At 42.4% G+C, this 26,248-nt stretch overlaps 1 protein-coding gene across 4 annotated transcripts in view; it reads left to right on the forward strand.

Moving 5' to 3' along the window:
- Positions 1–26,248, forward strand: part of ADRA1A (adrenoceptor alpha 1A) — a 96,936-nt gene that overhangs the window by 1,625 nt on the left and 69,063 nt on the right. For all 4 annotated transcript variants that reach the window (XM_057549244.1, XM_007192750.3, XM_057549242.1 and 1 more), the window contains exon 2: positions 130–1,680. In XM_057549244.1, the coding sequence (XP_057405227.1) occupies positions 798–1,680 (883 nt within the window). In that variant the 5' untranslated portion in view covers positions 130–797. The remainder of the gene's footprint in view (positions 1–129; positions 1,681–26,248) is intronic.

The following is a 26,248-nucleotide window of genomic DNA, read 5'->3' on the forward strand; positions in this document are numbered from 1 at the left end:
GCGAACCGCTACGGGATCGCAGAGTCGGCAGGACTCCCCGCCGGGTCCGACCGCCAGTCGAGGCAGGGCACAGTCTCACTTCCCAGGGCGCCTGGCTTACACTCCGCATTTCTCTTTGCGCTCTTTCAGGAGGACGCTGGCAAACGACGCTCCGCAGCCGCCTCGGTCTTGGCAAACATTTCACATCCACGTCCCCCGGCCTGCGCGCCTAGAAGCTGGATCTACCATGAGTCCAGCCACACTGAGGGTAACTGCGGGTGGGGAGAAGTGCCCAGATGCCAAGGGTCCCCGCCTTTGAGAGTCGACGGCAGACCCGTCCGTGCTTGTGGCTTGTGGGAGAGACAGGCGCTGGATATTTGAATTCCAAATTATGTGCAGAATGCTCAATCTTCACACCCGGACGGATCCGACATTGCAGGAAAGGGGACTCGCGTAATTCTGGGACTGCATTTTGCATCGCGCCTCCTCGAGCTCTGTGCTGAGTCTCGCGTAGGGAGGGAGTTGGGGCCCCGGGCCAGCGTTGCTGGTGGAGAGGGTCGGCGGGCAGCCCCGCGCGCCCCTGACCATGTTGCCTTTAATGCCCTGCCCCTTTGCGTGGCCTTCTGAGGGTTTCCAGGGCTGGCCCGGGTTGCTTCCCACCCGTACGCTCTCTCTTACCCCCAGACAACCCCAGCAGGCAAGGCTCCCCGGAGCGGAGACCTTTTGACTGCCCCCCCACCCCGCTCCCTCGCTCCCACCTCCGCCCAGGTCCGGCGTGGCCCTCAAGAGCCGGAACTCGCCCGGCCCCGGCTGGGACCATGGTGTTTCTCCCTGGAAATGCCTCGGACAGCTCCAACTGCACCCACCCGCCGCCACCGGCGAACATTTCCAAGGCCATTCTGCTCGGGGTGATCTTGGGGGGCCTCATCCTTTTCGGGGTACTGGGAAACATCCTTGTGATCCTTTCCGTGGCCTGCCACCGGCATCTGCACTCGGTCACTCACTACTACATCGTCAACCTGGCGGTGGCCGACCTTCTACTCACTTCCACGGTGCTGCCCTTCTCCGCAATCTTCGAGATCTTGGGCTACTGGGCCTTTGGCAGGGTCTTCTGCAATATCTGGGCGGCGGTGGACGTCCTGTGCTGCACGGCGTCCATCATGGGACTCTGCATCATCTCCATCGACCGCTACATCGGCGTGAGCTACCCGCTGCGCTACCCCACCATCGTCACGCAGAAGAGGGGTCTCATGGCTCTGCTCTGCGTCTGGGCGCTCTCTCTGGTCATCTCCATCGGGCCTCTGTTCGGCTGGAGGCAGCCGGCCCCCGAGGACGAGACCATCTGCCAGATCAATGAGGAGCCGGGCTACGTGCTCTTCTCCGCGCTCGGCTCCTTCTACGTGCCGCTGACCATCATCCTCGTCATGTACTGCCGGGTCTACGTGGTGGCCAAGAGGGAGAGCCGGGGCCTCAAGTCCGGCCTCAAGACCCACAAGTCGGACTCGGAGCGGGTGACGCTCCGCATCCATCGCAAAAATGCCCCGGTAGGAGGCAGCGGGGTGCCCAGCGCCAAGAACAAGACACACTTCTCCGTGAGACTCCTCAAGTTTTCCCGGGAGAAGAAAGCGGCCAAAACACTGGGTATCGTGGTCGGCTGCTTCGTCCTCTGCTGGCTGCCTTTTTTCTTAGTGATGCCCATTGGTAAGTCTTTACAGCACCTCATTTTAGCATTTAGGAATCTTCACCCTCTTCCCATTATGCTACCCCAGACTCACAGTCAGGGGTGGAAGAGAAAGGATCTGCATTTCAAACAGCAAAGCTAGGGAGGGCAGTTAAGGAAAGGCTCCTATGTAGAAAAGTAAATTTTCATTCCCTTTCTGCCCCTGGTTTCATTTATATAACGTGCTAGGGCACTTTTTCAACTACTGCAAAGTGGCATCCTACCGAAGCAGATTAATTGGTCTCCTTAATAAGAACGTCAACTTTTCTTAATGCTTTAAAGCATGTGTTTAATTTAAATACATCCATCCTCGGATTTCAAGTCTCAGTCTCCACCAGGCCCTTAGGCAGGGGCCATGGAATGCCACTTTCACCTCTGCTGCTGTGGACTGCAGATTCTTGTGTCCTAAAAGTAAGCACCATGCTTATTCTGAACAAACGTGTAATTTTATTATTAGATTAGATTATTAAGGGTTAGTTATAACGGTCTGCTTATGTTCTGTATCTGTGTTCATTTTGTTTTCTGGATTCAGTGTGGAAGAAAGTATGGTGAGCCACTGACAAGAAAAAAAAAATGATATTATGTCCAAACCAATTTAACCTTTAAAGAATTCAACATAATGTTTCCAATAAGTAAATACATTCGGCTTTATTTTAATACCAAGTATTAAAGTAAACACTACTCTTATCCAAAATCATTCAGGAAGCTTCAGATGACACTGTTCGAAAATAATACAGTAATGTTACAAATCCAATTTTCGCAAATGCTAAATTAGCTGTTGTCAAACTAATTAGTTCATTATAAGTATCAGCAAGCTGATCCACTTGGAATCGTCTGTCTCTGGAAGGCCTTCCTGAGATCCCAAAATGGTTGTTTGCTATTTTTAGCTTGTGAGCTCAAATATAGACCCACACATTGGTTATCCACTAACTCTGGCAAACAAAAAATTACAATAAAAAAATTAATAAAAGTCTGTTTCTGTACTTTAGAGCCAATTTACATGGCATGTACTGAACGTAATTTGCAACACTGTGTAGTAATAGCAGCTATTATTTTTTGAGGGCTAACTATGTTTCAGATATTGACAATTTTATATCATTAGTCCTCTCAATAACTCAGTGAGGTATGCATTATTATCCTGTAATCACAAGTTGGGGGAAGGGATTCTTCGGGTTCTAGGGCTTTGCTGTCTAACAGCATAGCCACCAGCCCCACGTGGCTGTTTAATGTAAGTTAAAATTAAAGAAAATTAATATTCAGTCCCACCAGCCACATTTCAAGTGTTCAATAGCCACATGTGGCCAGTGGCTACTGTTTTGAAGAGCAGAGATATACAACGTTTCTATCACTGCAGAAATTTCTACCCAACATGGCTGCTTGAGATGCCCTTCCAAGTCCACTCCCTGGCCTTTCATCATTATTGCTTTCTCTGCTCCTAGAATTATATTAGAGTTTTGAATTTATTTAAATAAATTTAAATAAATAGTAAAACTCTTTACTTGAGCCACTGGCTGCTTACCTGCCTGTCTGCATCCCATCCCTTCCTCCTGAAGTTTGTACATTTATTCATGCATCTATCTGTTCACTTGTTGAGTAATTAAGCACTTGCTCTAGACACTTAGGATGAACAAGGCAGAAGAATCCTTGCAGTAAGATGTTTGCAATCTTTGGGGGGAAATAGACAAAAACAAATAAATATATCTTAAGAAGTCAAGGATTAATAAGCACTATTTTAAAAATGAACAGAATAAGAGGATAGAGTGGTGCTCTATCTATCCATGTGGCGAGTGGTCAGAAAAGTCCTCTCTGAAGAGGTGATATTTGAGCAGAGACCTGACTGAATTGAGGAGCAAGCCTTGCAAAGTCTGGGAGGAAGAGCTTTCTGGGCAGAGGGAACAGCATGTGCAGAGATGGGAAGGAAACTGACCTATCTTTTAAGCCAAAGTAAAATTTGCATATTATTCTAATTGTGATGGGAAGCCATCCAATCAAAGGGGCTTTAGCAGGTGAGTGGCTGGTCTTATATTTTTAAAGGATCATTCTGGCTTCTGGGAGGAGTGAGGGCTATTTTGGGGTGAGAGTGGAAACAGGGAGACCAGTTAGGAGGCTGTTGGAGACATCAAGGAGAGAAAGGTGAGGATATCCTGCACTCAGGTGAGACAGGTGGGGGTGATGTGAAGTGATCACATTTGGCACTTATTTCAAAGGTAGAGCTGACAAGTTTGGACATGGGATATGAGAAAAGGAGAGGAATAGAGATAAGTCCTGGGTTTGGGGACCTAACAACCGGGTAAATAGTAGTGCGTTTTACTGAGATTGGGAAAACTAAAGGTCGTAAGGGGCTGGTGGGAGTGTGAAGTACAAGTGCTTATTTTGAACAGCCATGTTGAGAAGTGTCTATTAGATGTCTAAGTAGAGATGTCAAGTAGGCAGTTAGATACATGAATTTGGAGCTAAGAGGGGAAGCTGGGCTATGATATAAACTTGGGACACATCACCATATTTAAAGCCACAGAAATGGAAGGATCTGTAAGAGAGAAAGTCTGGAGAGAAAAGAGAGATAAGAACCGAGGCTTGGGGCATCCTGATATTTAAAGGTTGGGAAAAGGAGAACCAACCAGCAAAAGAAAATGGGAAGGAGTGGCCAGGGAGGTAGGAGAGCCTGATGTCCCCGCAGCTGAATGGAAATGTTTCACCAAGGCAAGAGTCATCAGCTGTGTCACATGCAGCTGCTAGACCAAGTCAGAGGAGGACGGAGAATCAACATTGGACTTTGGCCATGTGGAGGTCCTTGGTGGTATGAGGAGGTGCTTTGAGGATAGTAGTTTCCGCGGAGTGATGGAGACAAAAGCCTGATGGTGTGCTTTCTTGAGGGAATGAAAGATGAAGTGGGGACAGTGAAAACAGGCAACTCTTTGGAAAGGTTTTGCTAGACAGTGGAGCAGGGAAATGCAGTGTAGCTAGAAGGATCTAGAGAGAATTTTCAAAGGTGGGAGACAGGATATCATATTTATATTCTGATGGAAATGATGGAATAGAGAGATCCTGATGGTGTAGGCAAGGAAGGAGACCAGAGGGTTTAGAGGTGACAGGGAAACCAGGGTGTATGAGCACAAAGGCAGTAGGTATGGAGGGAGAAAGGTAAAGATCTTTTCCAAATATATGTATATCCTCAATGAAATAAGAATCAAGATCATCTCAAAATTTGATGAATTTTATGTATTTTTAAAACTAAGTTATTTTTTAATTTCATAATGACTAAAAGAATAGAAAACATGCAAGTTTTTAAAAAGCAGGTGTTCCTCACTACCAAGCCAAAAGCATTGTTGTGAGAGTTAAATTTTAGATGTGGGTAATGGTAATTGCTTGCGCGTTGCTTTGCACATCAGGAACAAATTGTAGTCAGACAGATAAAACTAGACGTCAGCTTAATTCCTCTTTCTTCAGGTTCCCTTCTATATCAGTCTGCTTATTCTTAAAAAGAAATGAATCAAATATCTAAATGTATATGAAACTATCCTGTGGTATCTGTATTCGCTGCCTTCAATAAATTGAGTTGAGTTGAAAAGAAAAAAGTAAGAATCAAGATCGTCACCTAAGAGTAAGGAAGAAATAGGAAATGATGGAGGTTTGAGGAGCAAAAGAAGATGTGAAAGATTAATCTTTGAGGTGAGGGAGTAAATAGATGATGGAAATTTAGGAGGTCCTGAGGATGTGTTTGAGATGTAGGGTCATAAATTTAAAGGAAGGCCAATCAAGAAGGCTGGATGCTGCTTTCTCACAGCTAAGAGGCTGAGGATGATAAGGAATGTTGCTGATGACTGACTGTATCTAGGGACCCTGGTAAAGAAGGGGAGTGTGTTAGAGCTGATTCACTGTGTTATACAGCAGAAACTAACACAACATTGTAAAGAAATTATACTCCAATAAAGATGTTAAAAAAAAAAGAAGAGGAGTGTGTGAAGGGACATAGGCTAGATCAGATTACTGGTCATACAGAGTTAGATGGTGGAAAAAGTTCAGGTAAGGATAGGTGATTGGGAGTTTGGGACTGCTGGTGGTGGCTTAGCTATCCAAGGAGATGAGCATGATAGACTGGGTCTTGAGGTCCTCCAGGAGAAGGGAGACTCTGGTCTAATCATAGCCTCCCTCTTGGATCTGCTCTCTTGGAGACCTGGTAATGTTGAAGTGAAGATGGGCACAAGATCACCGAACCTACCACATCTGTGGTCCACGGTTTCTTCCTGACACTAAACTAGTAAGACACTATTTCTTCCAGGAGTTAATGGCTGTATAATAAGTTCCAGGCACTGCGTTAGACAGAACAAAAAGATGACTAAAGCACATTCCCTGCCCTCAAGGGCCTTACAATCTAGTTAAGGAGACAAATTGAAAAAGATGATCACAAATCTGTGAGATTGGTCCCCGAAGTGGTATTACAAGTGCTGAGAAATATGACAATTAACTGTGTCTGGAGATCACTACAGAAGCTTCTGGAAGTATTGCAATTTGACTAAGCAGGGACTTGAAGACAGCACTACGTCTGCTGGGCCATCAGTGAGATGTTATTTGTTTTTAGTAAGTATCTGAAGTACATAGTTCATGCAAAATGTGAATAGAAGAATAAACATGTCATTATGTTATTATACACATAGGACACGAGCTCTTAAGTATAACAAGTAGTCTCTTGGGGAGAATAGCTTATCAGCTTGCGCTAGGCTGCCAGAGAACAGTGGGACTGGAAACTAAAACCAGAGCAGGGGTGAGTGAGTGTAGTGTACAAAGCTGAGAGGTGAAGCCCCCACCTGTGTAAGAACCAGACCAGGATAATCAGGTGAGTGAGGGCTTTCCATTTCATTGCTGAAGGTCCCTCTGGAGTTATGAGAAGGTTATGCCTCCTCCTGGACTCTACACTTCACTCTCTCCCCAGCTCCTCCCAACCAGGGCTGGGTGGGTTGCTGGACTGAATAGTGTGATTGCAGGTAGGAATCTGACTTGTCTGCTTTCAAGTCTAAGTCTTGCTAGTCTTGTTTTCTTTCCGCATCCTAAATATTTGGTTGAAATTGAGAACCCCTTTGGGAGAGGGGGGGAGATCATGCTTCACATCGTTATCAGTCATTTATACCTTAGAGTGAATGTTTTTAAAAAACAAGTTTTGATCATGAAGCTAAATAAAGAGAATTTGAAGGTGTTAGCCTTCAACATACGAAAGAAGGAAGGGTATAACTGTGCCTCAAGGAAGCCTGGGCTCCTGAAGTGTGTGCACCATCTTTGCTTATTTCATCCTTTTGTCTAGAGCCCAGCAGTACCAAAGGCAGTGTGCTGGGTGGAAAAAGTGTTGACCTGAGATTTCAACCCAGGCTTTCTTTTTCATAAAATATGCCTAGCATAGCGCCTAACACAGAGCAAATGGCAATAAATGTTAATCTTATCTGAATTCATATGATTCACAGACCATCACTGACATATTTTTTTTTGTAAGTTTATTTATTTATTTTTGGCTGTGTTGGGTCTTCATTACTGCCCGCAGGCTTTCTCTAGTTGCGGCGAGTGGGGGCTACTCTTTGTTCCAGTGCGCGGGCTTCTCGTTGCGGTGGCTTCTCTTGTTGCGGAGCACAGGCTCTAGGCGCAGGCTCAGTAGTTGTGGCTCGCAGGCTTTAGAGCGCAGACTCAGTACTTGTGGCGCATGGGCTTAGTTGCTCCGTGGCATGTGGGATGTTCCTGGACCAGGGCTCTAACCTGTGTTGCCTGCGTTGGCAGGCGGATTCTTAACCACCGTGCCACCAGGGAAGCCCCCACTGACATATGTTGATGCAGGATGTTGCCATGAGGAGTGGATGCCCTTGGAGGGCTGAGAAAAAGAAAGCATCAGAAAGAAAGGGATGAAGGGGGGCAACATCTACTGAACATATGGTTATGTGTCAGAACTCTGGGCACATTATCTGATTTAAATACAAAATAGGCATTATTGTCAGACTGAGCCATTGCTATTATCTCTGAATGAAAGGAGATAGCGTTGGGCTGAGCTGTGGTTCAGGTGGACGTCGACTATTTGAGAATTAGTTTAAAATAAAAAAGGCAGACAGCACATGGTAAGGAGGGGGAATAAGTTTTAAGATGGAGTGTTCAGGGAAAGGCAATACTGGCAAGGAGATTATCAGGTGGAAACAGTGAGGCAGAGAATGATTCCTTCACTTAATCTGCAAAATTTCACTGAGCATCTAGTATGTGCCAGGCAGCTAGAGAATCCCTGGAGATAAAGACAAACAAATCCCTGCCGGGACTTCCCTGGCGGTCCAGTGGTTAAGACGCTGCGCTCCCAATGCAGGGGACACTGGCTCGATCCCTGGTCAGGGAACTAGGATCCTGCATGCTGCTCCTCGGCGTGACCAAATAAATAAATAAATACTCATCTGCTTTATCCCACAGCATACATACAACATTCTTAGAATAAAAATAACAGCACAACCAGCAATATGATTACTGTAAACATTAAAAAAAAAAATCCCTGCCCTAGTGGAGCTGAAAATCTGCACAATTAAATACATAGCAAAGTCTCAGGTGGTGACGTGAAAAACAGCCAGGAAAAGGGGCGAGTACCTATAATGACATAATGACTCTGACTCTTGTGCATGCCCAAGACAACTCGAGACTATGTTGCTTCGCTGCAGGTACAATAGATCAGGCCCCTGATATTTATGGAAAAGTTTGACTTCTGAGAGATAATGGTGTGGAGAGAATCTAAGAGCCACTGTGATTTTAACATGAGACCAGTTTTTCAGTTACTCTTGCTGTACCACCAGTCATCTCAAAACATAGTAACTTAAAGCAGCAGCTTGTGACTCTGTGGGGCGGGGATGAGTCCAGGTCCAGTTCACTGGGCTGTCTGGGTGTCAGAATCGGTGGCCGCTCTTCCTCCAGGGGTTGAGACGCGCTCTCCCACAGTGTGGCAGTTCTCTCCAAGAGGGCAGGAGCTGCCAGGCTTCTGAAGAGAGAGGCCCAGACCCGGCCCAGTGTCACTGTTGCCTCATTCTGCAGGAAAAGCAAGTCATGTGGCCAGTATAGGTTCAAGGGGGGAGAGAAATAGACTCATCTCCTGATGGGGGAGCAGATCCATAAAGGGATGAGGGGATTTTTGTGGCCATCCTGCAGCACCTCTTCCTCACAAGCATATCAAATAGCATTTCTCTTTCATCTTCCAGTTATTTATGGAGAACTCCCCATATGCTGGGCTTTACGCAATGCACCATGTAAAACCAGTCTGGGTGCTTGCCTTCCTTCAGGCTTCTAATCTCCACAGGGAAATAGACATTAATCAGATAACCACATAAAAAGAGGATGGGGTGGTACCTTGGAAACCTATGCTGTGGATAAGGGTGACCCTGGGCAGGAGGGCAGAAAAGTCTTGCTAGGAAGGAGAGCTTGACCTTTGAGCTGAGATCTGTAGAATGAGGAGCTCTTCATTGGCTAAAAGGAGGAGGGAAGGAATGGGATGGGTAAAAACTCTGATAGGACTGGCTTGATGCTTATGAGGGTTTTCCAGAAGGCCAATGTGGCCAGAGATGAAAGGCTGATAGAAAACTAGTATCAAATGAAGCTGGACAAAAAGAGATCTGACCAAATAAGACTTTAAAGTCATATGATGAGTTTGTGTTTTTATCTGGAGAGGACCAGGAGCAGAGATGACATGATCAAGTCTATATTTTAAACTATCAAAGGCTTAAAGAAAAGAAGACTGTGGATAGACCAGTTGGGAGACATTTACACAGGACAGTTGAGAGATATCCTGCCAAGCAGGATCCCTCTCACTCGTGATTGAAAATAGTTATTTCTGTGAGCTGCCACACAGTTTTTGAATGCCTCTTCTGTCATTGCCTCCAGAGCAGATTTACGAGAAATGCTTTCCCTGATCACAAGTAGTCTAACCAGACTTGGCTTTAAGTTAATTGTGGCTCTTTCTGCAAGACGAATGTGTCAACAGAGATTTACCGTCATATTCAAAAGAATGTGCTGCAGCCTCAGAAAACGTCTACTATAAGTTCTAACAAAGCTTTGAACAATTGCCGCCTCTTTCAAACCAGCTGCACACTGGCAAGTCATTACTTTGAAGGAGACGATACTTAGTGACTTAGGCATTGCTGTGTTTTGTTACCCCATAGTTTCAGGTTCAGACGCTAGGATGTTTTCCTGAGGCGTTTTCTTTGTTTGGTAGATTCACTGTCTTTTAGCCCTTTCACTTGGTTTTCCAACTGGACACTTACATAGTGGCTTCTCATTTTGAAACTGCATGTTTCTTTACTATTTGAAAATTTCCCCCCATATTTTTATCAGTCATTTATATTTCGATTTTGTGATGTGAAATTGCTCATCTGTGCTCTTTGGCCACATTTTATTAAGTCATTGATTTTCATTTATTTTCTTTTTGTAAGATTATTGTATATGTTGAACATTAATCACTTATTACTGCATATCCTGGGTTGCCGGCTTTCTCATGCTATATTCAGACATGCTGAGAAAATGTACCTTCTTTATTTCTCAAAAACTGATATGATCTTTTTCATGAACTCCGGCGGACACACACACACACACACACACACACACATACACTTTTAGTTGAATCCAATAAGTTCAGTCAAATCCACTCACTTAAGCAGCGTCTTTATATACTCAGCCTCCCTTGGATAACTCAGCCTTTCAGGTTTGCCTGCTAAATTGTTAATCAGGGGCACACATAACCTCGTGGTTATTGGGGTCGGGGAGAGAGGAGATTATCGGGCCCTCGGTTGACCTTCCATGGTGATTTTTAGTTTCCTGTACTGGGGATATTGGCTTAGTCTAGTGACCGGTCCCCAGGCGCTAGTCTCCAGCCATCACGCAGCTGTCTCCCAATAAGTCTGACGGTGCTCACCCATGGACCGTTGACCCACCTGATGACTCAGCCCCACTCAGTCCTTACTGCAACTACAGACACTCAAAGTTTATGTGTGTCTCCATTTGGTTCCTGGCTGGGGTGACAATTGCTCTGTGGCCATAAGCCAAGGAGTCACTTTATCCATAACAGCCCCCGTGATCACCTTTCACAAGCTTCTGAGCTAAACCCTCAGCAATGTTTCATCCCTGTCTCAAGGTATGGAGAGCCCTGTGGGTTCTTTCCACACCCAAGCACACCACACCAAACAGGTGTGCCAACCCAGACTTACTCTCTGCCCACCCACACTGGCTGTCACTTTAATGGGTGCTAGAGCCCTCCTGTGTCCTCTCCCAGATGCCCAGAATGGAGAGTGGGGAAAAGCACCTTCACTACCACCTTTATCTTCTTAAATGCCTCTGTGGTCCTTGTTGAGAGGGGAGCTCGGAACAAACACCAGGATGCCTCTTTTCACTCCCTCCTTCCCCACTTTTCCCCGCAGTCCACCGGTGGAGGACAGATGCGGCAGGCTTTCCCTTCCTTTTTTCTGTTTAAATGGGACCCTCCTCAACACACCATGTCCCCTTCCTTCCCTGGGGGGGGGGTATCTATCTTCTATGGAACAGCAATGGCAAATGGATGCAGGCGGAGAGAGCGAGAGAGGTTCACTAAAAAGGGAATAAAGACCAGGAGTATTTAACAATGTTATAATCTTTATACATATTCAGCAACTATTTTTCCCATTGGTTTTTTTTGCATTTTATCCCTTTTGTGGCTTTTACAAATACATAGACATTTAAAATGTTTATGTAGTCACATATTTTAATCTGTTTCTTCATGGATTGTGCCTTCTCAGGGATGCTTGGAGAGATCTTCCCCCACGTAAGTCAGATAACCTCCATTTTCTCCTCGTTCTTTTAAAGCATCATTTGTCATCTACCTGGAATTTACTTTTGTATTTTGGTAGGTGATGTCTAACTGTATTTATGTAGAAATGGTTAACCAGATATTCTTAAAAGATTTATTGAATGATGTATCCTTTCCCATCTTCTTTGGAAAACTACCTTTGTTGCATTAGAGAGAATCCTGAATCTATTTTGGAACTCCCACTTCTGTTACATTTATCTGTCTCTCTAAGATTGGTGCTACATTATTTTAACTACTGTTGTTTCGTAATACATTTTAATATTTTCTAGGTTAAGGCCCCTGGATGAATATTCTTGTTTTTAATACATTTATTTATTTTATTTATTTATTTTTGGCTGTGTTAGGTCTTCGTTGCTGCTCGCGGGCTTTCTCTAGTTGCGGCGAGCAGGGGCCACTCTTCATTGCGGTGCGCGGGCTTCTCACTGCGGTGTCTTCTCCTGTTGCAGAGCATAGGCTCTAGGCACGTGGGCTTCCATAGTTGTGGCTCGCGGGCTGTAGAGCACAGGCTCAGTAGTTGTGGCGCACGGGCTTAGTTGCTCTGTGGCATGTGGTATCCTCCCGGACCAGGGCTCAAACCCGTGTCCCCTGCATTGGCAGGCGGATTCTTAACCACTGCACCACCGGGGAAGCTCTGGATGAATATTCTTTTTCAAAATGATTTTGTCTGTCTTTGCACGTTCTTCTGGGAAAAGTCTGGACTCATTTTGTCAAGTTACGTCTCTTACCCCCACCAGCACCAACACACACACACACACGCACACACTCACACACACACACAAATCCTGTCACATGTTAATCATAATTTTTAGTATGTATAGATTAATTTGAAAGGAGACATCTTTATCACATTGAGACCTCCTGTTAAGAAATATGACATATGTAAATCAACTCTACTTCAATAAAAATATATGACATGTTTCTCCATTTACTTCCCAAACTACTTTTGGACTATTGTTTAAACTTTACTTTTAATCACACTTACTAACATGTCTTAGAAAAATGATTGTTACAATGAAGTCAGGAAATGCTGCTTTGGTATTTCAACATTAGATACAGCACGTTGATTTTTAGATCAGTATCCTTCATCATGTCAAGGACGTATCTTTCTATAGTTTATAGAACAATTTTATCAAAAATGAATTTTTAATTTTATCAAATGCTGCTTTTTAAATATGCATCAATATAATATTTTTCATTGATATTGATTTGATAAATTTTATTTCCTAATATTAACCTATCCATATATTCTTGGATTAAATTCTATCTGTTCAGTGACATTATTCTTTTTTATGTTACTGCATTATACTAAGTATTTTATTTCTGGTTTGCATCTGTATTTCTATGTGAAATGAGTATATCATTTTATTTTACAGTGCTGTTTTTGTTGCATGTTGGTTTCGAGTTTATGTTAACTTTATAAAACGAATTGTGACACTCTCCATTTTTTTTTCTACCATCTGTAACAATTTAAATAGCATAAGAATTATGTGTTCCTTGAAGGTTTGAAACAACTTGCCCATAAAACATTTGGACACAGCTCCTTTTATGGATGCAGCTCTCAGAGACTGGTTTCTATTTCTTCCATGGATAGTGGTCTTTTCTGATTGTCAGATTTGATAATCTTTGTTTTCTTATTTTCTATTTTCCTTCTCATTGAGGTTTAACATTTTAGCACAGAATTCTACATGAAATTCTGTTATTTTTCATTTCTTTTCTATCTTTCTCATTTCCCACATCATGTACTTGTGTTTTGTTGCTTTTTGTCTTCACTGAGATATCTTGAACGATTGTCTATTTCATTAGTTTTTTCAAAGAACCCATGTCCTAGATTTATTAATCACTTTGCTCTGTTTTCCAGTGCACTAATTTAATCTCTAGAAATTTATTTTTCTGGTTATATTTTGTTCTTTTATATTAACTTGAGGAAAATGTTTGGTTCACATACTTTAATTTATTCCTGTCTAAGATTAAAAACAACCAAAGTTGTACATTTTCCTCCAAGCAGACTTGAATTCCTTATTTTATGTTTTGCTAGGCAGTACTCTCATCCAGTTTTTCTGTTTTTCCTCTTTTAGTAGCTCCTTAGTCCTATGTGGACAGAAGAGGATTCATTGTATTATTGTTGTTCGTTAATTTAAAAAATAATTGGTGTTTTTATCCCCCATTTTTAAAAATTAATTTTGAATTTACTTTATAGTGGTCAGAGAATGTGCATCCAATAATTTCTAGCTTATGAAATGAATTGAGGCTTTTTTAATGATGATATATGATCAATAATTAGCACATTTAATAGATTTAATGTTTGAAAGACATATATTAATTAAACGTTAACAGGGTGTTTTTAAGATCATCTTTATCCAGTATTCATTATCTTTACCTTTATCCATGATCTACTTTATTTGTTACATATTGAGAGAGGTATGGTAAACCTTCCTACTGGGAATAATTCTTCCAATTATTTCTTATATTTTTAACAGGTTTTACTTTATATATGTTGATGCGGATGCATGATACTTAAGAGATTAAGTCAATAATACCTTCATTTAAAGGTATTATTTAGATTTATTTATTTAATTAATAGAGTTTTTGTCCTATTTATTTTTCCTTGATATGTACATTTTTGAAAATTAACATTGCAATCTCCAATACATTTTTGTTTGCATTTGCCAACATACCTTTGCCCGTCTTTTTTTTTTAAATTTATTTATTTAATTTATTTATTTTTGGCTGTGTTGGGTCTTTGTTGCTGCACATGGGCCTTCTCTAATTGTGGTGGGCGGGGGCTACTCTTCGTTGTGGTGTGCGGGCTTCTCATTGTGGTGGCTTCTCTTGTTGTGGAGCACAGGCTCTAGGCACGCGGGCTTCAGTAGTTGCAGCATGTGGGCTCAGTAGCTGTGGCTCACGGGCTCTAGAGCGCAGGCTCAGTAGTTGTGGCACATGGGCTTAGCTGCTCCGCAGCATGTGGGATCTTCCCAGAACAAGGCTCGAACCCGTGTCCCCTGCACTGGCAGGTGGATTCTCAACCACTGCACCACCAGGGAAGCCCCTGCCTGTCTTTTTATACATCAGCTTGTGTAACTTGCATCAAATGGATTTTTCAGTGTCTACCTGTCTTATCTGGGTATTTGTCTCTTAGTAAACATTTAACTAATTTCCACTGATTGTAACAGATATATTTGGGTTGATTTTTGTCTCCTGGTTTTACGTTTCCTTCCTTTTCTTTGTTTTCTGTCGCTTGCAAACTGGACCATTTTATTTTTTGCTTTTTAAATTCTGCAGTATTTTGGAAAGGTGGTCTCCTATTTTTAATTCTACTAGAGATTATCTTTGAGCTTTTCAAAAGCATTTTTTAAACCTTCGTTTCTCTCTTAAACAACCATCCCTGTCACCCACCTTTGCCCACATACGGGAGGAAGTTTATCACACTCTTATTTTCCCTTCCTCCAGAAACCTACATCTTTTGGTTAATAAAATTCTGTGTTTTAAATGTCAGTTATTGCTATTAAATGTTTATATTTCCTATCCTGTCTTTTGTATCTTTCTGTAATTTAGTTTAGCAATACAAATAGCCTTCTTACTATATACTATGATTTACTCATTCATGAGCTCTGGATTTTGCTTTATCTACCATGTGAAATAAGGACCAGCACACTATGGTCTGTTTTTGTAAATAAAGTTTTATTGGAACACAGCCATATACATTTGCTTACAAATCATCCATGGCTGCTTCCATGCTACAGTGGCGGAGTTGAGTAGTTGCTGCAGAGACTGAATGGCCCACAAGGTTTAAAATATTTGCTATTATATTAGAGTATAATGCCAAATAAAATTTGACCAATAACAACATAAGCCAAACGCATTTTTAAGCCCGTATACGCCTGAGCCTAAATACATGAAAGACAACTTCTCTGAGTATAGAACTCGAGTTATATATTTTTTTAATTGCAAAATACTGTTGTTACTCCTCTGTCTCTTGGTATTTAGTGCTTTATAAATGACTTGAGGCCAACTTGATTATTGTTTTCCTTTTCTCATGTATTCTCTTTATTTATGTGTTTATTTTCTAACCAAGATGTTTATAGAATTTTTTCCCAATCAAATTAAAAAATGTCCCCTGGACATTTCTGCTTGTGGGGTAACTTTTTCATTGTGATTGCCTGGAACCGTGTGCACATTTTTTTTTTTTTTTTTTTTTTTTGTCCTGAAGCTAAAGATAGCATCCTTTGGTGATCACTTCGTCTGCTTCACTCTTTCTCTTGGAATTCATATTAGCTCTATTTTGGATCTCCTGTACCTGTCCCCTTTTCCTCTTGCTCTTTTACTGACGTTAGTCATCTTCTTGCTATTTTCCTCTGACTTCCAAGTTTCTCACGTTTCTCCAGTGTGTGCTCTATTTTACCTAGTTAGCCTTAGTAGCTACCTCCACCACCTTTGCTCCAGTCCACTCCATTTTATTGGCATATTGTTCCATCTTCATTATCTCCTACACTGCATTTGTAAACCCAATAGCTCCTTAAATCGCATTTCAATACAACATAGAGATTTTCTTCCATATCACTGTTTTAAAAGTGGAGTTTTATTTTTTATTTATTTATTTAAAATATTTATTTATTTAGTTGCGCCGGGTCTTAGTTGCAGCAGGTGGGCTCCTTAGTTGCAGCTCACCAGCTCTTCAGTTGCGGCATGCATGTGGGATCCAGTTCCCTAACCAGGGATTGAACCCGGGCCTCCTGCATTGGGAGCATGGAGTCTTATCCACTGTGCCACCAGGGAAGTCCCAAAAGTGGAGTTTTATATCTGAGGATCTCAGATTCCTCAGATCGACCTCATCTCCTGAACAGCTGAATCTTTTCACGGGAACAGTAATTCTTCTCTTTTTGTTCAACCTCACTGAGGGTGACCTAGGGATAAAATTTGAAATGGGTTCTGTTTGGAACTGGTTGGGTCCTGGTCCAAATCTTTCAGGCCCAGATTAAGGGGAGAAGAAAAGAATTGTCTTTGTTGTAGTTTATATTTGCCGGAGTATACCGATCTGTTCATCCAGAGCGAGTAGAGAGGAGGTAGAAGGACAAAGGTTCACTGTTGCACAGCAGAAGAGTTCTTGTCCTGTTTGGTTGACACAGTGGGTGCAGTGATCTCTCCTCCAGGTGGCATGGCCGACCCCCTGGGATCCACGTCCCGAAGAGCCTCCCTTTACTTGTTTGCTGGTCTTGATGGGAAAAGCGAGGGATTTCCCACCCTGTGTGGACCTCAGCATCAGTACTGTGCTCAGACACTCGAGTGCAGTTACGATTTGTCTTTGAAAAGCTACCCCTGAGTCTGCCTGTATCTCTAGCATCTGCTATTCCCAGCCCCTGGGGGTGTCACCTGCCAGCAACTAGGAGCCGTCTTCCCTTCGCCCCTTTTCTTGAGGTAAACTGAGGACCCATTAGTCCTTCATTCAGGCTGGTGGTGATGGAATTATAGTTTCCAGAAATCTCTCAGAGGTTCTAGCTTATGGATATGGCCCTTCCCTAGTGTTTTTTAGTAGTGATGTAAAATTTCACCTATATGTGTATTCTTTTAGATTTATTAAGAACTTAGAAAAGGGATGAGGAAGTGCAGCTTGATCCACACATCCACTGCCTCAGCCCTGGCATCTTTTCAGGTTGATACCAAAATGTGAAGCAGAAATGAGAATAGCCTGATATGTGATCATTTCCTTTGGTTTCATGGAAGCTTGTGGTTCAAGACAAAGCAATCAGAGGGAGATACCTATGGAGTCAGATGGGGCAGAGTCCGTGTAGGTAAGCAGGCTGAACTTTCTCTTGATCACAAGTGGATGAGATGAAATCATGTGAAGAGCTTAACAAGTCTTCTTCTAGGATAAAGAAATGAAGGAGTTTACGTATGGGATGTGAGGGGTGGTTGCCCTAGTCAGTTCAAGCTGCTGTAACAGAACACCACAGACAGGCTGTCTTAAACAATGGATATTTATTTCTTACAGTTTCGGAGCTGGGAAGTTTCGAGGTCAGGGTGCAGCATGGTCAGGTTCTCGTGAGGACCCTCTTCCTGGTTTACAGACGGCTAGTTTCTCGCTCTGTCCTCACACTGCAGAGGGCGAACCAGCTCCGGTCCCTTTATCTCCTTATAAGAACACGGATCCCATCATGGGAACTCCACCCTTGTGACCTCATCCAAACCTAATTAACTCCCAAATTGGAGGCCCTGCCTCCAAATACCATCACAGTGAGGGGTAAGGCTCCAACAGATGAATTTGGGGCGGGGAGACACAAGCATTCAGTCCATAGCAGTGGTGCTCGCAGGCCACTTTTTGCATCTAATTTAATTCCTAGAAAAAGCCTGTAGGATAGAAGTCGCCAGGCTCATGTAGAGAAGTGGAAACCAAGGCACAGCAAGGAGGAAATGACATCTTGATGGAGCTACCTAGCTGCCCTCCCTGGAACAGAGGAAAGTGCTCTGGCCATGAGTTAAAAGCCCTGGGTTCCAGCTCCTCATCTGTAGAAAAATGGGCTTGCGTGGGACCAGTAGATTTCCAGTTTCTCAGCTTCACAATTCCTTGTTCCAATGATATCCTACTCAGAAGCCCAAGATATGAAATGGATGAAAGTGGTGCTGTGCCCACGGAAGCGGCCAGGGAACCCGGAGTCCTGGACACTGAGTCCTCGCCTTCCCACTGGCAGTGGCCGCTGGGGGGGTCTGGAGCACAGGTTGCTCTCTGGAATAGTATCTGATTCCAGACTCAGTAAAGGGTATCAGAAGAAGTTCTGGAAGGAGTTCGGTTTGCATTTTCAAAGGAGAAGGAGGGAAAGTTGACAAAGGTCACATCGGCTGTCATTGTTCTGGAATGCTGGCAGAGCCGTAGTCTTTGCCCAAAAAGGGTTTGAAAAGGGAACATTGCACACTAACTTTCTTTATTTTTTTGTGTACTCTCCGCATTTAGCTTATCGCTGGGGCATTTAGTTGCCAGCGAGAAACCTGCTGTTTACAAATTGGTCATGTAGTTTGATCCCATATGATGAGAAATGTTTTTGAAGGTTACCTGCCATCTGCAATCATTTGCTTTGTAAAATGATTTTGCTGTCATCAAGAGATAACTAAAGGACAATCTCAGAAATGGATATTTTTTTTAAAGGAAACTCTAGGAGGGGGTGAACTCCCAGGAAAACAAACCGTTCCTAAAGAATTCACAGCAGGAGTTCTCAACCAGGGGCAATTTTGACTCCCAGGGGACATTTGGCAATGTGTGGAGACATTTTTGGTTGTCACGATGTCACAGTTGGGGTGAGAGGTGCTATTGGCATCTACTGGATAGAGGCCAGGGATACTGCTAAACATGCTGCAATGTGCAGGATGGCCCCACAAAAAGAATTATCCAGCCCTAAACGACAACATTGCCAAGACTGATAAACCATAGTTTATATTAAAGGAATTCCTAAAATCAGTCAAAATCTTTAGGAACACCATGTTTAAAGCAAAGAAAACCAATTCTGATTATGATTCAGACTGTTTTTTTTTAACTGTGTTTCCAATATCTTGGCTAGTGATTCCAAAAAAAAAAAAGCAAACAAAAACAGTCTCCAGATGCCTCAAGGTCCCTTAAAAAGTAATAGTTGTCTCTACTCACTATTTTTTTTATTTTGGTAAAATTTACCATTTTAACCATTTTACAGCATACAATTCAGTAGCACTTAGTACATTAACAATGTTGTGCAATCATCACCACTATCTACTTCCAAAACATTTTCTTTACCCCAAAATGAAACTCTGTTCCCTTTAAAAGTCACGCTCCATTTCCCCGATCCCAGGCCCCTGGCAACCATCAATCTGCTTTTGTCTGTATAGATTTGCCTATTCCCGATAGTACATATAAATGGAATCATACACTGTGTGGCCTTTTGTGTCTGGCTTCTTTCACTTAGCATAATGTGTTCAAGCCTCATCCCTGTGTGGCATGTATCAGTACTGTATTCTTTTCCATAACTGAATATCATTATATGGCTATACCATGTTTTATTTATCCTTTCATCAGTTGATGGACATTTGAGGTGTTTCTACCTTTTAGCTATTGTGTATAGCACTGCTATAAATATTCAGGTAAAAGTTTTTGTTTGAATACCCGTTTTTAGTTTCTTTCAGCTTATACCTAGGAGTGGAATTGTTGGGTCATATTGTCCTACTATGTTTAACTTATTGAGGAACTAACAAACTGTTTTTCACAGCAGCTACCCCAGTTCACATACCTACCAGCAATGTATGAGGGTTCCAATTTCTCCACATCCTCACCAATACTTATTTTCCTTTTTGTCTTTTAATTATAACCATCCTACTGGACATAAAGTAGTATCTGTTGTGGTTTTGAATTGCGTTTCAGTGATGACTACAGAAGTTGAACATCTTTTCATGTGGTTGTTGGCCATTTGTGTACCTTCTTTGGCATAATGTCTATTCAAGTCCTTTGCCCATTTTTAAATTAGGTTGTTTGTCTTTGTTGTTGAGTTGTAGGAGTTCTTTATATATTTAGGATACTAGAGCCTTATGAGATATATGACTTGCAAATACTTTTCTCTCATTCTGTGGATTGTCCTTTCACTTTCTTGATAGTGTCCTTTGATGCACAAATGTCTAATTTTTATGAAGTCCAATTTACCTAATTTTCCTTTTGTTGCTTGTGTTTTTGGTGCTATATCTAAGAAATCATTGCCTGATCCAGGTCACAAAGACTTATCCCTATCCTTCCTTCTAAGAGTTTTTAGTTTTAGCTCTAACCATTAGCCTTTGATCCATTTTGAATTAATTTTTATGTGTGGTGTGAGGTAAGGTTCCAACTTCATTCTTTTGCATGTGGAAATCCAGTTGTTCAAGCACTACTTGTTGAAGAGACTATCTTTTCCTTCACTGAGTGATCTTGGCATCCTTGTAGAAATTCAACTGACTATAGATATATGGGTCATTTCTGGACTTTCTTTTCCATATTCCATACGTCTATTAATCTTATGCCAGTACCACACTGTTTTGATTACTGTAGCTTTGTAGTAGTTTTGAGATTGCTACCCAGTATTTTTTACATTTCCTAAAGCTTGATGGAAGCTTTAAAAAATATTATCTCTTTTTTAAAAAATATTAATACTACATAAAATAGTGCATGATTCCTTTGGAATTCCTAAATTCAAAAATTCTAAAGATGGAAAGTTCTAGCTTACTAATTTGGGGCTAAAAAGCTCTAGATTACTAATTTGGAGCTAATGAGAACTCAGTTGGCAGTGAACCTAACCTGAACTCACATGAATCTGTAGATTCTATGAGATCTATGAGAATATAGATTTCAGAATATAGAGATTATAGAATATAAAATCTATATTTTAAATAAATTTTATATAATATTTATATTTTATCTAGATTTTTTTTGAATTATATCTGGATCCACATTCACCAATACTCTTTTTTTTTTTAAATAAATTTATTTATTTATTTGTTTTTATTTTTGGCTGTATTGGGTCTTCATTGCAGTGCGCAGGCTTCTCATTGCGGTGGCTTCTCTTGTTGTGGAGCACAGGCTCTAGGCGCGAGGGCCTCAGTAGTTGTGGCACACGGGCTCAGTTGCTCCACAGCATGTGGGATCCTCCCGGCCCAGGGCTTGAACCCGTGTCCCCTGCATTGGCAGGTGGATTCTTAACCACTGCGCCACTAGGGAAGCCCCTCTAGATTTTTTAATTCACACATCAAGTTGCAAAAAGATGCGTGTGTTTGATTGTGGGGTACCCCTGCCTCTCTGATGGTATTATTCAATGTATAGTATGTGATCCGTATTACTTTTATAAAATCTGAAACATCCTGGGTTCCAAAACATATCTGGCTCCAAAAGAAAAGGAATGGTGGACCTGTGTCATTCTATTAGGGCAATACTGGTTATCTCGTGATGCTCAAAACTCTGACGATTTTCTATCTTTGAGCAGAAAAACAGGAGGAGAAACAATCACAATGTGTTTTCTATAACTAACATCTATGGAACAATGATCTGTGTTGGTCAATGTTTACCTACTCTATCTCATTTAAAATTTTTCAAAACACAGGTTCTGTTGGGAAAAATAAGAAAGTGACCCTTGGTAGTCAAAAAAGTTTGGAGTGGTTTTTCTGAGCCTCTTTTTATACAGCAAGAGAAACTGAAAAGGAAAGCTCTGCCATGAAGTCAAGGTCCTGCTTAGCTCCCGTGGATGGCAAACCAAAGGAAGTATTCTCCTGATGTCTGGTCTGGCTCCTGTGTGGGGACTGCTCCTTTCCCTTTTATAGTTCTCCTCTGTATCATCACTCCTGAGAGGCAGCAGACCTGCCCAGATACCCCCTCACCTCATCATGGGCTATTTGTGATTTCTAGATTATTCTCCTCCTTTGGACTAGTTTACAGAGTCTGGAATTTTCCACTTTTATGAGGTTTTTTTGGTTTAAACATTGCCCTTCTGGAACATCCTTTAAAATGAAAAATGCCTTGGCCATCCATGAGGTGCATTCATTCTTCCTCTGGTACATCCAATCCTATATCCTTAGCCCATTATTCAAGTATTATTTTCCTTAACTCCACAGTTGCCCTATAAAGTTGTGAGGAGGTGTTTTTATCCTTGTCTTACCTGCCCAAGAAATGAGACTCATAGGTGTTAAAGAGTTTAACCAGTGCCACCAAGCTAGTAACAGAAGGTCCGTCATGATTTTTCCTCTATGGTGTGTTAACTTCCTCAATAGAACCATGTCGATCATATGGCAAACAAGGCATTAGCCTTGGCCATCATCTCCAGGAGAAAACAGAAAACCCTGCACTATCTACCCTGACCCTGTCATGATTAGCTCGTATAATTTCCTGGATGAAGGGGAAAAGTAGTTATATGAAAGAAATTGAAGCTGGAAAAAGCCAGGACAAGTAGAGGGATAAGCAGAAAATGAGAGGGAGCAGGGAGTAAATTATTAACCATGTGAGTCTAATGTTCGCTGAGTTCTCAGATGTTTTCGTGTCCAGTTCTTCTCCAGAACTTGCTGATTAATCAGAAGTGTTTACGGAGCACCCAGCATCTGCTATGTGCTCAGTTCTAAGTCTAATGGAGGGTACTGGAGAAGGTGACCCACTGCCTTCAAGTCTAACTGGGAAGACAAGGATGACACCCAAGAAACAATAGTTATCAGGACAAGCTCTAGGATTCAGAGGCAAGATAGGTCAGGCAGGAATTAGATAGTCATGGAAATCTCTGTGGAGGGAAAGAGTCTTCAATTGGGTGTTGAAAGGTAAGATTTGAAAAGGCAAGCTCCAAGGCAGAAGTGAACATGGCATGTTTGTGCGCTAGTGAGCTTATCCCCCTGGGGAGGGTGGTTGAGCATGTGTGTGTGCGTGTGTGTGTGCGTGTGTGTGTGTGTGTATATAAGCACGCACATGCAAGGGACAGCTGTCAAAGACAACATTGACCAGGTTTGGTGGACGCCATTCTCCTGCGTGTCTTACTGAAAACCAGACAAGGATTTTGGCCTTGAATTAAGAAAAACTGGGGAGCCACTGTGGGTAGAGAGCAGGGAGGTGACATGGTGGACAAGTGTTAGAATGAGATGAGATCAGCAGTGAGGACAAGACCCAGGCTGACTGTCTGTGTTTGAATGAGAACCTGAACAGGGGTGAGGCCATGAGGCACAGAGAATAGGGATATTTCCAGGTAGAATCTATGGGAATCAGAGGCTGCATGTGAAGAATCAGAATGGGATAAACAAAACATAGCATTTGTGCTTTGAGTGCGGAGTGGGGTTGTAGTGCCAAGGACAGTGACGCTGGGAGGATGAATATCTTCTGCAAGGCCTTCAGTTTTGACCATGTTCAGCCTGAAATCATGGTGTTTAAGTGAAACTATCAAGAGCTGTGCTGTTCAATACAGTAAACTCTAGCCACATGTGGTGCATTGAAGTTAAATTAAAATTCATTGACTTCAGATAACATTAAAAACTTAGTTCTTGTAAAAACACATGTAACATCTTTCCCATGTGGTTCCACTCTAAATCCCATTTCATACATCCACTCTCCCCTAAATTTCTCAGTGCTTTGGAAATACCCCGTACCAGATATAAATGCCATGTCAGCCACAAACACAGTTCCATAAAAATAAAATAAAAATAAAAACTTAGTTTCTCATTCAGGCTCACACATTTCAAGGGCTCATTAGTGACATAAGGCTAATGGCTACCATATTGGACAGTTGCACATATAGACCAATTTCTATCATCTCGGGATGTTCAGTTGCACTGGACTGATCTAGACATCAGTAGCAAATGTCAGCATTTTGTGATGAGGTAGCTCCTGGGATGGGAATGGGGAAATGGTGATGATAATTCAATGGGTCATCTCTCAAGGAGGAGGGCCTAGGGATGAATCTTAGGACATACATGAAGTTGAGAGAATGAGGCATAAGAAGAACAAACAAAAATCGCCCTAGGTGTTAGAAAAGTGGGAGACTCAGCATAGCATAACATCCTGGCAACAAAACAAGGAGAAAACGTCAGGAGGGAGTGGTGCCAATGTCAAATGCTGTAGAGACATCACGGAGAGAGAGAACCAGGAAAGAAATCGTGTTTAGTAATCTGAGGTCATTGGTGACCTATCAAACTCGATGGCGGAGGGAGCGAGAGATGTGATTAAATAGGAATGTCACGCGCTGTCTCTGAGACCAGGGTAGGATTTCGGGGACTAGGAACAGTTTCACGAGAGTGGTGGGACCAGGGCTTGGTAAGGAGGATGTGGAGGAAGAAAATAAAGGTGGGGAGCAGAGCCAGCAGCCGGGAGGAGGGAAAGGAAGGAAGAAGATGGAACTGTCACCACCAAAGGCGTCACAGTCAAGTATTCTTTCTTTCCCCAAGAAAAGGAAGATGGATACAAAAGAGAGACTCTTCAGGGATTGGTTCAGAGGATTAGAAGAAGAAGGTACCTGTGAAAACCAGACACCTTTACTGCTGGGATGGAATGAGAAAGGGGGCATGAGGAGAGGGGTTAGACTTTGGGGGGCCCAGGGGATGGGGGAGCAGGGGAGCTGTGGGTGGGCTTATGGCCGTTGTCCTCTGAGATCAGAAGAGTTGCATGAAGCCGGGGAATTGCTCAGTTTGGTCTCGCTCTCCTGTCTTCCCCACTTTCCTTCCACTGGATTCTTCCTTCAGATCGATTTAATTCTGACTTTTTTTCTAATGCATTAGACCTTAACATTTATGCATAGTATTACTCCCTAGCTTTCTAGATTTCTCTAAAACTGTTGCAACTCTACATGTACACTTATTATTTGTCCGTGTCAGTGTCATCGGTTTTATAAACTTTATGTATTTATTTATTTATTTATTTTTGGCTGAGTTGGGTCTTTGTTGCTGCACGCAGGCTTTCTCTAGCTGTGGTGAGCGGGGGCTACTCTTCGTTGTGGTGCACGGGCTTCTCATTGTGGTTGCTTCTCTTGTTGCGGAGCACGGGCTCTAGACGCGGGCTCAGTAGTTGTGGCTCGTGGGCTCTAGAGCACAGGCTCAGTACTTGTGGCACACGGGCTTAGTTGCTTCGCAGCATGTGGGATCTTCCTAGATCAGGGTTCGAACCTGTGTCCCCTGCATTGGCAGGCGGATTCTTAACCACTGTGCCACCAGGGAAGCCCGTGTCATCTGTTTTAGATTGTAAGGACAAGGACGGGCTCAGTTTAACTTGAGCTGCACAGGGCTCATCACACTACTATGAACATAAGGGCAATTAATTCAATACTATTTAATTATAAAAATCAGTAATTACACTCGTGTTTGAAGAGCTGCTTTTAAAAATAGATGTATACAGTTGAATACGTGTGCATGCGTGCGTGCATATGTGTTGGCAACTCCATTGGCCAGACAAAGATCATTTGTCCTCCTTGCCATTAGGGTAAACAGTTGTTAGAGACTGATTTAATTTTGGATTTTAGTTTATTGTGGACTGATAGTGAATGCTTTATGTGCATTATTTCATTGAATCCTTGCAAACGTTTGGAGTAATAGGTACTCTGGTTCTCATTTCAGAGAGGAGGAAGTTGTGGTAGAGACTGGTTAAGTAACTTTCCCAGGTTCATGCAACAAGTACAAGCGGCAGAGTAGGTATTGGAACATGATTCTCTCTGGCGCCCAACCTCGTGCCCTAATGTCCTCTGTGTTCTCAGGCTAGTGTGCTTAAGCGACCAGTCTATTCCTGCTATCATGACCATGTTGACCACAACTGTGATCATGCCCACATAAGGATGTGTCTCTGCTCTCTAGAGCCGTAATTCTCCTCTTGTTACTGAGAGGTGGAAAAATGGCTATGGGGAAATAACACAAATAACACCTCCTGGTGTCAACACAGCCTCCATGGGGGACAGAATGCTTAGCAACTCTTTTCAAAGTATCCAAGACAAAACTTGACCTTTACACAGTTTCTCCATTTAGAGTTAAATTTGTTTTAACAAGTATGGTTTGAATAAATCAAGACCTCCTGTTTTAGCCATTTAACTGGGAAGGTAATATTTTCAATATGATTTAAAATTTTTCTGTTGCCAAATTCCTCAGGGCAAGGGGAAAAAAAGGAATGCTCGAGTTCAGGATAAAAAGACACTTCCCAGGAAGTGCGCTGATACAAACCATAGCTGTGGTCATCCTAGATATCACTTTTACTTTCCAAAGTAAAGTCGGGGGTTTCAATGGGAACTGCTTTTACC

Source organism: Balaenoptera acutorostrata, chromosome 6 (assembly GCF_949987535.1).
Source record: "Balaenoptera acutorostrata chromosome 6, mBalAcu1.1, whole genome shotgun sequence".
Lineage (NCBI taxonomy): Eukaryota > Metazoa > Chordata > Mammalia > Artiodactyla > Balaenopteridae > Balaenoptera > Balaenoptera acutorostrata.